This window comes from Grammomys surdaster, unplaced genomic scaffold, assembly GCF_004785775.1.
Source record: "Grammomys surdaster isolate TR1022 unplaced genomic scaffold, NIH_TR_1.0 125896, whole genome shotgun sequence".
Lineage (NCBI taxonomy): Eukaryota > Metazoa > Chordata > Mammalia > Rodentia > Muridae > Grammomys > Grammomys surdaster.
In genome coordinates this window covers 2,808,369-2,824,600 of record NW_021620720.1, presented here as the reverse complement: position 1 = coordinate 2,824,600, position 16,232 = coordinate 2,808,369, and the positions used below count along the sequence as shown (strand labels likewise).

The 16,232-nt window shown below is 45.8% G+C and overlaps 1 protein-coding gene across 1 annotated transcript; it reads right to left on the bottom strand.

Moving 5' to 3' along the window:
* Positions 1-603: 603 nt before the first annotated feature.
* Oaz2 (ornithine decarboxylase antizyme 2) lies at positions 604-13,407 on the bottom strand. The gene is given in 6 exon segments (XM_028752353.1): positions 604-1,807; positions 1,988-2,073; positions 2,892-3,067; positions 4,009-4,089; positions 4,091-4,166; positions 13,224-13,407. Coding segments are annotated over 6 exon segments (570 nt in total). The 5' UTR covers positions 13,244-13,407; the 3' UTR covers positions 604-1,676.
* Positions 13,408-16,232: the final 2,825 nt, after the last annotated feature.

Here is a 16,232-nt window from a genome sequence, read left to right as displayed (position 1 = left end):
CCAAGCCATAGGTAAAACAACACTGCCTTGAGGGGAAGGGGTGTCTATGAGAAATCTGACAAGTGAGACAGTGTGAGTGCTTAGCTCCCTCTCCAGGACCACCGAGATGATTCTTCATGCTGATGGTACAAAGCAACCAGAAGACATGCCATAGAGCACTGGGCTCCAAGAAGACAAAACTAAAATGGAACAGAACCTAAGGCTTAGAGCCTTAGAGCCAGGCATGATGGCAATTGCAGAAGCTAAGGCAGGAAGACTGCCACAAGTTTAGGCCAGAGCTATAGTAACCTTCCGTCAAAAAGGGAAAAAAAAAAAAAAGACTTCAGGGATAAAGTTAGGCATAAACTTTACCATAAAAAGTGAAGTTTTAAGCCCCAGCCCTGTACAGTTTAACAACTGGAATTGTGAGTTAGTCAACAGCACACAGGAAAGTGTTCCGTATGCACCTCTCTCTCCATGGGCACTCAGTGTGTCCCACTCCTAGCAGCCCTGAATTTCACAGTATAACATGGCCCCAGAGACCAAGCAGCCTTGTCCCTGGGAAGTATGTATCACACTTGTATTAAGCTCTGGTTGTGGTACAGGAATAAAGAATAGGCCAACTACAACTTTAAATCAGTTTATTGACACAGTAACACAACACACTTGCCTCCCTGACACCCCCACACCCAATGTAGATCTCTCTCCCTTTTCTCTTTAGAACAAGCTGTTTGGTGAAAGCAGTAAAAAGCAGGCCATTTCTGCAGTCCAGCCCTGCCCCTTGGCCCTGCAGTGTAGGCACTGTTCTGAACCTGTTAAAAGGAGGCAGTCAGTACTGTGCTTGGCCAGCCAGAGGCATCCAGTCACTAAGAACAGGTTCCCCACAAACCCCAGGCCCTGAGTTTGGTATTCTTCCTCTCTGCTCTTGCTAGGAAAGAGATCTTGGGGCCTAGGCCACAGAGGCAAGAACTCTAGTGGTAACTTGAGATGTAGTTTGGCTAGTTTCTTAAAGCCCAGGCACCCCTCAAAAAAGCCCTGGTGTGGGGGAGTGAGTTTCAATGCCCCTATTTAAAATGTACTGGTAACATTAAACAGATTAAGCCAGCTTAACCAAATGCCAGAATAACACTAAACTGTAAAGAAAGCGAGGTCAGACCTGCTTACACCAGGCCAGACACAAAATGCCTGGAAGCTCAAGGTGGAGTGTCAAAAACAACCCAAGGACACTACCCAGGAGCTAAAAAGCCTATACTCAAGAGCCCCTGGATGACAAGAAGCAAAGAAAGAAAATACCTAAGTCTTAAAAACCAAAAGAAGAAAGCCCAACTCCAAGGAGACCTGAGCCTGATGGTCCTGCCCTCCAGCCTCGTCCTGGACCAGGCAGTCCCTCCCCCTCCAGGCAGTGCCCTCCCCTAGGGCAGATGGAGCACATCACAGCGCAGTTTAAAAAGCTTCTAATGCCAGTTCATAAACATCTTCATTTACTATTGGTGATTACATGTGAATAATATGCGTATACTGTTCTTTATGGAAAACAATTTCAACGAGTCAACTCCGAGAACACAATGGGCAACCCTCAACCTGAGCCCCTCAATGTCCTTCCCTAGACAGCCAGAAACCCTCTCCTCTGTCCCAAGGCTGCCTAACTTCCCCTCTTCCCCCACTGTGGCTCTTGGGCAAAGCATCCTCTGTGACCATTAGTCCTCATCAGACAAGTTCTGGTCCAGAGGGTAAACCATAAACATCACATCTGGCCGAGAGGGGACACAGGGATGACCTGGACGCACAATCTCAAAGCCCAAGAAGCTGAACGTCTTCAGGAGTGGAGCTGCAGAAAAGGAAGCATAGAAGGGACTCTGATGAGGCTCAATCCAGGGAAAACTCCAAAGAGCAATCAAATACTAGGTCCTCAGGCACTTCCCCTTAGCCACGACTCTCCAGCTTGGTAAGGCAAGTGTACACAGTGTACAGCCCTCTGCATAGGTGTCAGAGCATTCTGACTGCTCACCTCTGTCTTCCCGGCCCTTCCTGAAGCAGATGAAGACGTAGTTCACTTTCATCTTCTCCTCAGCAAACTCTAGCAGTGCTAATAATCTGCAGAAACAGCACTGCTCAGGTCCACTACCACCTCCTCAGACCTCCTCCCCACACCACCCTTAAAAGGACCTTCTGAGCCTAAAGCCAACAAAATTAATATAGAATCTCCAAAGAAAGTTTTCCATTTGAAGACCCCAACCTAGAGCCCTACATGAAGAGAAAAATAAGTCACAGACCCTGGAAGGAGGGGGAGGGTTCTCTCTTCCTATAACTTGAGTTCTTCATCTGTTAGTAATATTGTCTTAAAAGTAATGCAAATCACAAGACAGTGTAGGGCCTTCAATAGAGCCCAGTTAATTGTCATTACACTGACAGGAATACTCTGAGCTCAGTTTCCTCAATAAACTGAGGCCAGGTTTGGTGGCTCACACCTTTAATCTCAGCACTCTGGAGACAGAGGCAGTGGATCCATGTGAATTCAAGGCTAGTCTTCTGGTCTACATAGTTCCAAAACAATCAGAGTGATACAGTGAGAGCCCATCTCAAAAGAAAAACGGGTCAGTCAAGAGAATGTCCTGGGACTGCTTTTGACACAGGTTACTTCATGAACAGTGCCCAATCCAATAAAATTCCACCATTCTACCTGTATTCCCTGGTCTTTGGAATTTTACCTTTGTATAGAGGCTCAAGAGGAACTTCACATCTTCTGGGAATCTGATAAACTGGTGGGTGACTATACCCCTGAGCAGGCCTGATTCATTTACTAGCTAAAAACAACTTATAACAAAACATCATCTACTAGATCTAAGGGAGAAAGTATAGACCCCCTATAAAGTTGCTATCCCCAACTGACATTCTCTTCATTGGTTCCTTACCCTTCTTTGCTCCCATCAGCTAATAATCCATCTGGGATTTCTACAAACAGGCTCTGGCTGGACAGGACTGCATCCCAGGAAGAGACCTTCACCTCGGTGACCTCATACTGGAAGTGGACGATGTGAGGTTTTCCATCGTTCACGGGGAGGTCCTGGGTTACAGTGAGCTTCTCGTCCTAGGAGGGAAAGTTAGGGCAGAGGACAAGATCTCTACTACCGGCCACACCCTATGCTCCCTGAGCCAAGGGTGCTGCATCCCTTGGGCCATTCTCAGGGTAGCCTGGATCAGGGTCACTTCAGAAATACAGACCTATAGGTCAGCTACCGACAGCCATTTCTAAGAACAGCTGCTGTTGATAAAAGCCAGAATGAGATGGGAAATCAACTGGATGCTGAGTACTATGCAAGTAATATTCATGGACTAATATCACCACCTTAAATATGAGCTAGCAAGGCAAAAGCAATTTAGCAATTGGCCCAAGGTTCCTACATTAATAAGTGCAAAGTTAAAATTAAAACCTAAGTACTCCTAGCCCGACAGTTTGTCAGGGCTGTACCTTCTCTAAGAGAAAAATAATAAAAACATGAAGTTCTAGCATTGCTACACTGGAGACTGGAGCAGGAGGATTATGAGTTAGAGGCCAGCCTGGACTACGTAAGACCTTTTGTTATTTTATTTTTGAGACAGTATCCCACTATATAGCCCTGGCTGGCCTGGAACTCCTAGAGATCCACCTACCATTGCTCCAAAGTGTTGGAACTAAAGGCATAAGCTACTGTGTGTGGCCTAAGACCTTGCCTTTAAGTAAAAGATAGCTAGGCATGGAATATACACCTGTGATCCCAGCACTCAAGTCCTTATGCACAGAATTCTGATGCCTTGCTAACTTTCCATTCCCAACCTAGGGAAGAAGCTGAAATGTGTCCTGGGCCTCAATCACCAGAGGATTAAAGTCAACAAACAGCACTGATAATTCTCCCTCTAGGATTCCCATTCTCCCTCAGCCAGCCTGCTACTTCTGCCTAAGAGAAGACTAGGAAAAAATTAACATTTGAACAGCTGCTCGTTGGGATCTAAGAGACTCCACCCAAGCGTCTACACCAAACCCCTCCTTACCTTATATATTAGAGCTGAGAGAGAAGGATCCCTGCCGCCCCCTCGCCCACCGGGGATCTTCGACAGTGGGTGAGGGGCATCAGGAGCACCACAGAGGCCCTGGAACAATGTGCCTGCAGCACTGGAGCTGGGGACAGTTACTCAAAGGCAAAATACTACTGCAAGAGACAGAAAGACAGTAAACACCAAGACATTTAGCCCATACCCCTCCAGCCCTCGCCCCTTCTGCCTACACAAGTATTCTAAGGCTTCTCCACTTCTCAGGTTCTTTCTTCTTCAACATCTACAAATGCTACTTTAATCAAAAGGCATATAGTCCCAGAAGTCCAAAGAAGTCCTGCTGGATGTATCTGACCAGAGGATCACCTATCAGACATCAGTAAGCTGTTGACATGGGGTTTACCCAGCTTGGCTGCTAAGTCTCCAGCATCTTGTCTCCTAATCAGTCTCTTTCCTTAACCATCTGTGCCTTAGCCACCAATATAGCACAATCACTAGGCTTCAAGTGAAGTGTCAGCATGAGCTGGATACTATGGGCTGAGAAACTACCAAGGCTACTCACTTTCCCATCCTCCATCTCAGCAAAGGAACTGCAATTTAAAAAAAAAAAAAAAAAGAGCTCCAAATTGCTCTAGGGCTATTAATGAAGCATGAGAACACAGGTAATATTGACACTGTCACAGACACAGGCACAAAAAAAGTACGTGCTGGATCTGAGTAAAATAAGACCCCAGCTTACAAATGTTTAAAGGTTCTGTTGCCACCACATGTGTCAGCCATCTTTTTCTCTTTTTTGTTTGTTTGTTTGTTTGTTTGTTTGTTTGTTTGTTTGTTTGTTTTTCGAGACAGGGTTTCTCTGTGTAGTCCTGGCTGTCCTGGAACTCATTCTATAGACCAGGCTGGCCTTGAACTCAGAAATCCACCCGCCTCTGCCTCCCAAGTGCTGGGATTAAAGGTGTGCACCACCACTACCCAGCTTCAGCCATCTTTTTAAGACAGGATTTTTCTGTGTAGTCCTAGCTGTCCTGGAACTCAGTATGTAGACCAGCTGGCCTTGAACTAGGAGGTATGCCTTCCTCTACTTTCTAAGTGCTGGATTAAAGTAAGTGCTGGATTAAAGTTGTTCACTGCCACTGCCTAGCTGAAGGCCATGTTAATTTTCAGGAAAACACAAAACTACTGCCATCTTTGATTCTGGCTTAATGACAGGGAAAGAGGAACTGTGATATGTATCATAACAAAATAACAATGTCCAGAAAGTTTTTTTCAGGTCAGGAGTTCCCCAAACCCCATATGAGAGGCTCCCCTTCTTAACCCTTTGTTGCGGTTCTGTAGGAGTACCAGAAAGGCTGGGCTACTGAGAAAACTAGCTGACTGGCTGGCTAGCATATACTGGCAGAACTATCCCAAGGACTGGGCAAATCCCATCTGAGACAATAAGAAGACACCTTGCATACTAGAACTGCTTGAATTAGAAAACTAGATCACCAAGGCCCTCGAAATTCTAGAATTCTGCTGAGTTAACTGGACATAAACCTTACATTCCAACCAGCATCTGATTCTTAACTAATTCAGGATCAGAAATGGCAGAAACAAGAGGCCACCCCTAGAAAGGATCACAGTACAGTGATGGAGGGGCAGGGGCACACAATCCTTCATCTTCCTAGAAATAATCCCTGAGGCCGGCCTCTTTCCTACACTGATCTGTAAACCTGTGATATCTCTGGTTTCCTTATCTCCAAGTAATGCAGTCCACACCTTTATAACAGATCACACACACACACACACACACGATCATCACATACAAGCTCTGCTGTTCTAAAAACCCTGCAGAAGGTGGGATGTGTCTAGCACCAGTTCCCTAAGAGAAACAACTGAATAGACATGAAATCACTAAAAAGTATCTTCACTGTCCATTATAATATCCTGATCAGTTACCTCACGTAAATGACAGATTTCTATACTCAAAATATCTGACTGTCATTTCTGAAGGAATACACATAGTAATTATGGGACATGAAACTGCCTGGCAACAACCTTCTCTGATATTGTTCAAATGGTGTATCAAAATTAGCTGCCAGTCACATGGTGAATGAAATTTAAAAGAATTTGAAAGAATTTAAGAACAAGAGAATTGCCCCCCTTCCTGCCCCCCCCCCCAAACCCCCAGGTTTCTCTGTGTAGCCCTGGCTGTCTTGGAACTCTGTAGCCAGGCTAGCCTTGAACTCATGAGATCACCTCACTCTGCTGCTTGGGTGCTATTCAAAGTGTGTACCACCACTGCCTGGCTTGAGAATGTGGTTTCTTAAAGACAAATCTCTAACACAAAATAGAAAAGGTTTCATATTCAATTTAGTTTTATTTCAGCTTTTACCAATCCTTCCACAGATTTTAGTCACTCCACTAGGGGGCAGAAATGACTCAATGCCTTACACCAAAAAGATTATTTAAATTTATTCTATCATGAGATGGAAGAGAAGGCTCAACAGGTAAAGACTTGCCACCAAACCTGATGACCCCAGTTTAATCCCTTTATCCCACATGGGAAAATGAACTAGCCCTTGGCCTCCATACACTATGGACACACACAATAAATGAATGTAACCTAAACATTTTTTTTTTTTAAAGTTTAGGGCCAAAGACTTAAAAAGATAGGTTAAGAGAAGTCAACTGTGGGATGGTGAGATGGCTCAGTGGTTAAGAGCACTTACTGCTCTTCTTTCCTGAGTTCAAATCCTAGCAACCACATGGTGGCTCACAACCATCTGTAATCTCTTATGGGATGTCTGAAGACAGCGACAGTGTACTTACATATAATAAATAAAAACCTATGGGCCAGAGCGAGCGGGGCCAGAGCAAGAGGGAGAAGGGAAAGGGGTAAGAAAAAAAAAGAGAGAAGTCAACTGTATTATACTGCACCCAGACATCCAGCTGATCCAGTGCTACTTTTGAGAAGAGCAAATAGATCATACTAAAAATGAAGGAGTACGGTATCCACATCCAAGGTAGACAACACACTGGAGCTTAAAGCTGATGTTAGAGCCTCGGTTGTGAAAGGAAACACTTCAGATCACCTGTATACATACAATTCACCTGTAGACAGTCACTTACTGCTATAATATAATTCACAGCATCGGTGAGGACTAGGATATAGCAAAGTAGTATAGACAGGGCCCTGGGTTCAGTTCTCCAACAATCAATGTGACTGTGAATCTACTATCTGAAATGTCCCTAGCAAGCCACAATTTCATATGATGACTATCAACAGGCACTGTATGTAGCAGATGTATACAAGGGAAATGAGGCAAAGTCAAACTTTTATCACTGAAATCAGATTTTTAGATCTTGGACGGCATTTACTATTAAAAGAATTAGCCTTTTTTTCCCAAGTGTATTTGTGTTGAAATAGGGTCTGTCTTAGCTCTTGCCTTAAACTCACCACATACATGAGGATGACCTTGAGCTTCTGACCCTCCTGCTTACCTCTACCTCCCAAGTGCTGGGATTAAGGTATGCACCTCTACACAAAATCTATCAAATATCTTAACAAAGGACTTCCAGGGCTGGAGATGTAGCTCGCTGGAAGACCACCTGCCTAGAATGTAAAGGCCATGCATCTTAGTGAACCCCAGGACCACAAGGAAAAGGGAAAAAAACTCAACAAATGCTCATTTGTAGTCCCAGGTCTCTGGAAGCTAAAGGGGGAAACTGCTCTGAGTTCAAAGCTACATAGTGATTTAAGAGTGTGAGACCTTGTCTCAAAACAGTCCAAAAAACTTCCAAGTGACTTTGTCATCCCCCCCTTTTTTTTTTAATTTAGTTTGCTCAAAACACAACCTAATCTAACAAATATTTGGAATTCAGATTCTCCGATAGTTTAGTTTTTCACTTAAATGCAGTGGCCTCAACCCATTCAGGTCTGCTCCCTTCATTCCCACTCCCTGTCAGAGAGGATCATCAGCTGGCCTTGGTAGTATCAAATGAAAAGACACAAAAATAACACTCCCAGTATTCTACATTCATTCCCTCTACTTCTTCTGACCCATTCGTGTCTCAGATCCTCAATTCCCTCACATGGGTTGCTTGTACTCTAGGGCTAGGAATATCTCTGATGAGTAATCCTTACGTAAAGCAAGACTAATCCAGAACTACAAGCACACTTAGCAATGAGGACGAAGGAAGTGTCAGGCACCTTCAATCTAAAGTGACCACAGATGATGGTTTCCAACTGTCGATTCCTCTCTGCATCTGAGAGAGAAGCCATGTATGTTGCCATGCATTAGTCAATTAAGTCACTTCACCAGAGCTGTTACATGCTCCAAAAGGAGTCTACTCAATCAGTATGATTGTAAGAAAATGAAATCACCACTCTGAATCATAGGCTGAAAGCAAAAAATAGGTTTTGGTTGATTTTCTACAAGAAACATCTGATGGAAGCCCGAATATCTCTGTACCCGTGTTTGCTAATCACACAACACTGGCTGGTACATCTGCCAATGACAGGCACAACCCTATTGCCACTTGTGGTTGCTGGATAGCTAACAATAATACTGTACATTTTAAAGTCTTCAATGTAGTTTATACTGTTAGCTCTTCACACAGTCCAGCCTCCCCTGAGGGCAGGATTACATCATTGTTTATATACAACCAAAAGCCTAGGAAATTTTCTTTAAGCTTCTGATACACAAGACATTTGTTGCTGCTGTTGTTTGCAGGAAACTATCTTGCTCATCTACTGAGCCATTAGTCTATAACTTCCTTCCTGTTTTGTTTTGTTTTTCTTCTGTTGTAACTTGCCACCAAAGTCTTATTGACCATGTAACCCTGGCTAGTCTAGAACTCACCATGTAGACCAGGCTGGCCTGAAATTTGACTACCACTGCCTCCTAGGATTAAAAGCCTGTGTCACGGGCTGGAGAGATGGCTCAGCAGTTAAGAGCACTGACTGCTCTTACAGTTCAATTCCCAGCAACCACATGGTACCTCACAACCATCTGTATTGGGATCAAATGGCCTCTTCTGGCGTGTCTAAGGACAGCTACAGTATACTTATGTACATAAATCTTTAAAAAAAAAAAAAAAAGAAGACGTGTCACCATGCCCAGCCTTATCATTTTTGTTTGTTGATTTGCTTTTTTGAGACAGGATATCTCTGTGTAGCCCTGGCTGTCCTGGAACTTGCTTTGTAGACCAGGCTGGCCTCAAAGAGTCCACCTGCATCTGCCTCCTGAGTGTTGGGGTTAAAGGTGTGTGCCACCATTCCCAGCTTATTTTATATATATTGACATTTTACCTGCATGAACACCTGTGCCTATGGAGGGTAGAGTGCAGCTCTGGATTTCCTAGGATTGATATCACATGTGATACTAAACTACCGGGTGGATGTTGGACACTGGGAATTGAACCCAGGTCCTATAAAAGAGAAGCCAATCCTCTTAACCACTAAGCCATGTCTCCAGTCCCAGCCCCTATCACTTTCAATGAGCTTTCCAAATCTAACCAGTGCATACCAGTTCAAAAAGGAATGAGGCTTTTTCCATAAATGCTCATTTGTAACATACCTCTGCCCTACTCCTCAGTATCCTTCATATATAAGCACAGCTCTAGGGCTAAATTTGGGTTTCTTGGCAGAATGGGGAATTGCTATTATTAGTCCCCATTGCTTTCTAAAGCATACACCCAATTTAGGGGTGTTTCTGACTATACTAGCTGTCAGTCTCCCTACTGCCCTCATCAAGCAAAACTAATGAGAAAGGGGAATTAACAATTCCAAATTATTTCGAAAGAGACAGAAATTCCATTACATAGGAAGCCATGCAGTGAAAATACTATAGGTAGTCCCTGAATTGCTCTTGGGAGCTCCCTACCCCCCCCCAAAAAAAAAACAGCTATGGAACCTAATGTCTTTCTCTAGAGCCCATCACACAGATTGACTATAATATAGCTAACCAAGCCAGTATTGACTGTACTCTACATACTCAACTGTTACATGGTATCAAGCAAGCCCTAGACAAATACTGTGTCCCCAGCCCCTACAAATCCAGGCAAAGATAAGGTCACAAAATTTGATTTCCTCTTCAATTTAAATCTATTGTTCAAGACACATAATAAAGGGGTCTTGTACTTGCTCTTTTCCCTTGCCCCACCATCAGGAATTCTGACGTTTTGGAGATACTAATCTGACTGCTAGAAAGGAAGAGCCTTGTTTTCAAAACATTGCTGGCTCCTGTGCAACTATTTCTTCCAGGGAAGTAGGCCTCCCTCTCCAGGGTTTTCACTGGAGCCTGGGAAGCTGGACAGCCCATCCCCCGCCCAGTGGGAACTGAGCTCTCAGCCAGCTCCCTACACTGCACATTAAACACCAGCACTCCTGGGAAGAACATCCGGCTGTTATCAGAACCCAGCTACGACTCCAACAGGATTCCTTTCAGAAAGTTAAGGGCCAGCCGAGGAGGCTGGGACGCATACTATGGAAACAAGATTGCCATAAAGCAAAGAAACCAGACACCCTTGTACACCCCACCCCCAGGCCAAAGGAGATGAGCCTGATCCAAGGACCAGCTTTTGCCCAGGCCCTGGCAGGCCAACTGACTCCTCCCTCCACCTGCCTCTCACAGCCAAGCCCCTCAAATTACCAACACACTAAAGCAAGGGCCCTGGAGACAAGTGAGCCTGTTTTGCCACTTAGGCAGCTGGAGGGAACCTTCCAAGTTAAGCTATCTCAACCCCCTTCCTTTAACACGTAAGCACATTGGCTAAGTGCAGCACAATTACAACTTGGGAGAGCCCACACTCAGGTCGTGAAAGCCCCTAAGTGTCGGTCTCAAATATTCAAATCTCTGGCTCAGGCTGAAAAGGACTTGGTTGACACCCGGACCCAATCAGTCCGAAGGACTCCTAAGAATGAGCACGGAAACGCCCCACTTCCAATCCCGGAGGAAAACCCCATCTCACATGCCCTCCATCCTCAGCACACACAGCCTTCCAGACCACAACAGACCTTCTGCATCCTGCATCATCCAAGGATACACCCACCTCTACCTCTTGAGCTGTGAAGGGCTGGGTTAAAGAAGATAGAATCAAAGAATGGAATGCTACTGGGACCTACATGGAGTCTCTGAGAAGGAAAATGAAAAGGCAGGATGGGACGACAGGCAAAGGAGGTTTGGTAGTTTGGTGACATTGGCTCAAGCACAACCATAACAAGCCAGGAAATGGGGAGTGAGTTTCTTATATAGAGAGATGAAGTTGAAATAGAAAATGGCCAGAAATGGAGCAATAAATATCTAAGGTAAAGAAGTTTAAAAACAAACAAACAAAATGAATATAACAAAAAACAAAACAAAAAACAGGGTTTCTCTGTGCCACCCTGGCTGTCATAGAACTTGATCTGTAGACCAGACTGGTCTTGAACTCAAAGATTCACTTGACTCTGCCACCTGAGTGCTAGGATCAAAGGCATGCACACCACCACTATCAGGCTAAGAGTTTCTTTGTGAACAGAGGAAGACCAAGAAATCACTTGTCAGTAGAGGAGAGGCTGACACTGCAGGAATGTGATGGGAAAGGCTCAACTTGAGAACTGGAGAGCTTTAGAAATACACATCACTAACCAAGCTTTGCCCTAGGCCATTTGGAGTAATCTAGGAAATAACAGATATCTGGGTTTTGTTTTGTTTTGTTTTTGGTTTAGTTTTTTTGTTTGTTTGTTTGTTTTTAATGTGTAGCTAGGTTCAAGACACACTGAAGTGTGAGGAAAACATAGTTGGAGAAAAATTATACTGGAAGGAGAAGCAGGAAGGAGAGAGTATCAAGATCACTTAGTGAAAAAGAAGCCCAAGCATCTAGAGGACCCTTGAGTGGCAGGGCCCTGTTTGAACAGCCACAAGAAAGAGGACTTGTAGGAGGAAGTCATCTGATTTTAGAGGGATCGGGACAGTTTAAGGAATGGACAGTTTGCTCAAGGTCAGAGGCCATGAAAGCCCAATGTTAGGATACAGGATCTAGTATGGGATTGAATGGGTTTCAAAAAAGTTTTGGAGGGTTTAGCAACAAGCCCTACAGGGGAAGGGAAGGGAATCACATCTGAATTGCTAATAGAAGCCATGATAATACATAAGCAAGTGGCATTACAAATCCTGAGAAGTTGGAAAATTCTGGAATACTTTTGAAGAGCATCTGTCTGGGGCAGAAATTCGGAATATCTGAGGAAGTGAAAAGAAGAGAGGGGAACTAAAGGAATGACTTCTGCCTACTTTAGTTGAAAGTTAAGAAACCCACACCATTTCAAAAGAATAGTGCGTTTCGAATCCTGGGGGAAACGGGGATTGGGTCTTGAGGTAGGTAACTTCCAAAGGCCCAGGGTCTTGTTTTGGAGGCCCTGGAGTAAAATTTAAAAGGGGTAGCACTTAAAGATCTTCCCAGAAAAGGGGATAGGCTAAGTTGGACGATGTAATGATTTTAAATGGGGAGGGGGGGTAGGGGTAAGATGAGTTCTAACTCAGACTTCGTAATGTTTAAAGGGTAGGGAGTGTGTAGAAGAGAGTTGGCGACATCAATGGGAAAACAGGAAGGAGGTCAGGAACAGAACCCACAGTGTTAGAGAAATAAAAAGAGTGGGGTTTCCCAGACAGGAAAATGGGGCCTACCTGGAGAAGGGTGGGGAAGGAAAGTGGGACTGCACATCTAAAGGAGGTGGGAAGAGGGGTAAAGGGACGAGCTGAGAACTGCCGGACAGAGCTCGCCTCTGGGGAGAGCCAGGCAGGGCTGAGAGAGAGGAGTCCGCCTGGGGAGCGATTTTCACTAGAGAATGGATTTAAAGCGATGAAGTGACTTGTGGAGGAAGGAGTAAGAAACATTTAGGAAAGCTAAGAACCAACTGGGGGAATCTGAGCAAAAGTCCACAGTATGGGGAACCGGGCACCGTTCCGCTGGGCTTAAGAAAACGGGGCGACCGACTGGAAGGCTATGTCCAGGTTTGGGGGGGGGGCGGAAACCCGGGAGAGGGGGATGGGCCGGGCTGGAGGAAGGGGGCTAAGGACGGAAGGAGGCCCGATTTCAGGACTCGGATGGCAGGGACGGCGAAGGAGAACAGTAGGAGCGGACGGAGCCCCCTGGGGGCCGGGGGCGAGCTGCTGGGCGGGGGGGGGGGGGCGGGGCGCCCCCCGGCGCCGCGGCGGGAGGATGGGGGCGGGGAGCCTGCGCCGGGCCGTTACCTGTCCTGGGTGTTTATCATCCTCGGTGGCTCTGCTCAGGGTGGGAGGAGGCGGCGCGGGGAGTGGGTAGGTGGACGAGTGGGTGGGTGTGGGGTCGCGCGCGCGGGCCGGTCTCTGCGGGCTAAGTCCCTGTCAGGCCGCGGGCCGAGTGCACTCGTCCTGCCTCAGCGAGCGCCTGCCTCCAACTGACCCTCCCGGGCCGCCGCCGCGCAACCACCCCGCCCCCAAGTACCTCATCTGCATAGCCCCACCCAGCGCCGCTTGGTGTCCTGGGAAACTGGGGCCCACAACAAAGGGCAAAGCGCCGCCCCGCCTAGGCGCAGGCGTACGAAGGGCGAGCTAGCGTCTCGGGAAGAGGGGCGGTAGCCAGTGAGAAGCGGGGAAGGAGGTCTGGATGCCAGGGACTCAGGTTCTGCTTGGCCAAGGCCAGTCTTCATTTCTGCTTTTGTTCTTTCTTAATAATCGATGTATGATTATTTTTTATACACACTGGTGTTTCGCCTGCATGTATCTCTAGAGTGTAAGAGTGTCAGATCCCCTGGAACAGGAGTTACAGTGTGAACTGCCGTGTAAGGGGCTGGGAATTGAACCCAAGTCCTCTGGAAGAGCAACCAACGCTCTTATGTGCTGAGCCCTCTCCACTCATTCATTTCTGCTTTTTGTTTGTTTGTTTTGATACGGTCTTTGAAGCTCAGGCTAGCCTCAAACTCACTGGAAGATGACGACTTCGAGCCCCTGATTCTCCTGCCTTTACTTCCTATCCTTCCACCAAGTGCTGGGAATACAGGTGTGCCTCCTCACGCTGGGAACGTGCTGCTTTTGTGTGTGGCCAAACTGAAACCGGGGAGTACTATTTGTAAACCCGGGGAGTATATATCACTAAACAAAACAAAATCTGAAATAGAAGACTACTATTCCTATATTAGCACCATTTCCAGTACGAATCTAATCTCACAGATCTTTTTCAATTCATAATACAAATTAATCATCAGATGACAGCAAGTACCTTTACTGCCTCAGCCATCTTGTTGGTCCCTCACTGTCAGTTGAAAATAACCATCTCTCCTATTTGGAGACAGTCTCAAGTCAGTCCCCTGCCCCCAACACCAGCTACTGACCAAGCGCACTGTCATCTGAAGCCAGATCTTTATAGGTCACGCTCATAGGCTCCTCACTAACTTGTTGACAGTTGCTTCCAGTCAACCAATATAAGCTACTTCAATTGATCATGCAAGGCACCTAGTGTACTGCCACTGTCTTGACTGGTCCTCTAATCACAGATTAGTGCCAAGAGGTCAGTCAACAATGTACATACCCCTCAAATCACAGGAGAACCCTAGGTGTCAAACCTGTGCACAGTCAACTTAGACTGTAAACAGAAGAGATTGTGTAAGCCTTTATGATAGCACCTAGGAGGCAAGGGTAGGTGGATCTTTGTGAGTTGAAGCCCAGTTTCAACACAGTGAGACTCTATTTCAGAGGGGGGTGGGGGGCAGGCAGAGGTAAAGGGAGAGAATGCACTCTCAGACCACAATGGTCACCTCAAATCATTCATTCATTTAGTCAAAATTCAGTAAACAGCTACTTACTATGTGCTTCTAGAATGGGCAGGAGTCCAGAAATATTTCACGATGGGCCAGGCAATGTACCTACCTTGGATGTCACAATCTGGCCAGAGAGAGAGGCCATCACAATATGAGGTAAGTACTCAATCTGAAGGACACTGCAGAGAAAGCAACATGTAGAAGAATCAGCTTGAAAAAACTGTACTTTCACCTTGGTATTACTCCAAAATGCAGGGGTCACCATGACCTCCACTGCAGTCCAGTCCCAAATCATAGAGCCCCTCAGGACCTAAGGACTCTATCGCACACAAAAGATTTTAGTTTTCAGATCATGGGGATACCAAAATAGTACAGAAGGAAAGATGGGGCTTTCAGACTAAAGTTTTTTTTTTCTTTTACCAAAAATTGAAGTGGAAAAATAACTATTATGGTTATCATTAGATACTCACTCAAAATGGTTCTCTAACTCTGGCTCACCTTGCTGGACATGGCAGTGCACACCTTTAGTCCCAGCACTGGGGAGACAGAGGCAGACAGATCTCTGAGCTGAGGCCAGCCTCTACATAGTTCTAAGACAGTCAGGCTACACAGAGAAACTCTATTTTAAACTACTCCCATCCCCATCCCACTCCACCCCACCCCTGCAACAACAAAACTTCACCTATGGCATGCTCCCTTGATCCTAGCACTCAGGAGGCAGAGACAGGTGGTTCTCTGTGATCTTAAGGCCAGCCTGGTCTACAGAGTGAGTTCCAGGACAGCCAGGGCTACACAGAGAAACCTTGTCTCAAAGGGAGGAAAAATATCCTCTACCTTGTCATCCTTAGCCATCCGTATCTACTCTTCCAAATTCAAGTTAGGTCAATTCTTACATTAGTACATAGCAGAACTGGACTATTAAACCTAGCTCCACCCACTGGCCAACACTCCTGACCCTGGAAGAGAATGCCTCAGGCTTTGCCAGACCATCCTGAGCAAGTTACCCTGTGGTCTGAAGGACACTTTCTGATTAATCAGTTGACAAATACTAAGAGCACATTATGACATTGATACCAACCATTTACTAAGCATTTCTGTGGGTTTGTGTGAGGTTGGGTGGGATGTATGTGTATGTACATATTCATGTGTGTCTGAGATGTATGTGTATACATGTAGAGGCCAGAGGACAACCTGAGGTCATATTCTTCAGGTGTTGGCTACTTGGTTGATGGAACGAGTGTGTGACAGAGACCTAGAATTCACCAAGTAAGCTAGGCTGACTGGGATCTCCACCTTTCCTCCACAAAACCCCTGGAATCCCCATCTTTCTAGAGCTAGAACAAACCAGCACTCATACTGGGAGGGTTTGGGGAGGGTGCTCACACTCAGGTCTAGATACTTGCAAGGCAACATTTTACTGGCTAAGGTATCTCCTCAGCTCCCAAAGCACAATTTTTACAACAGC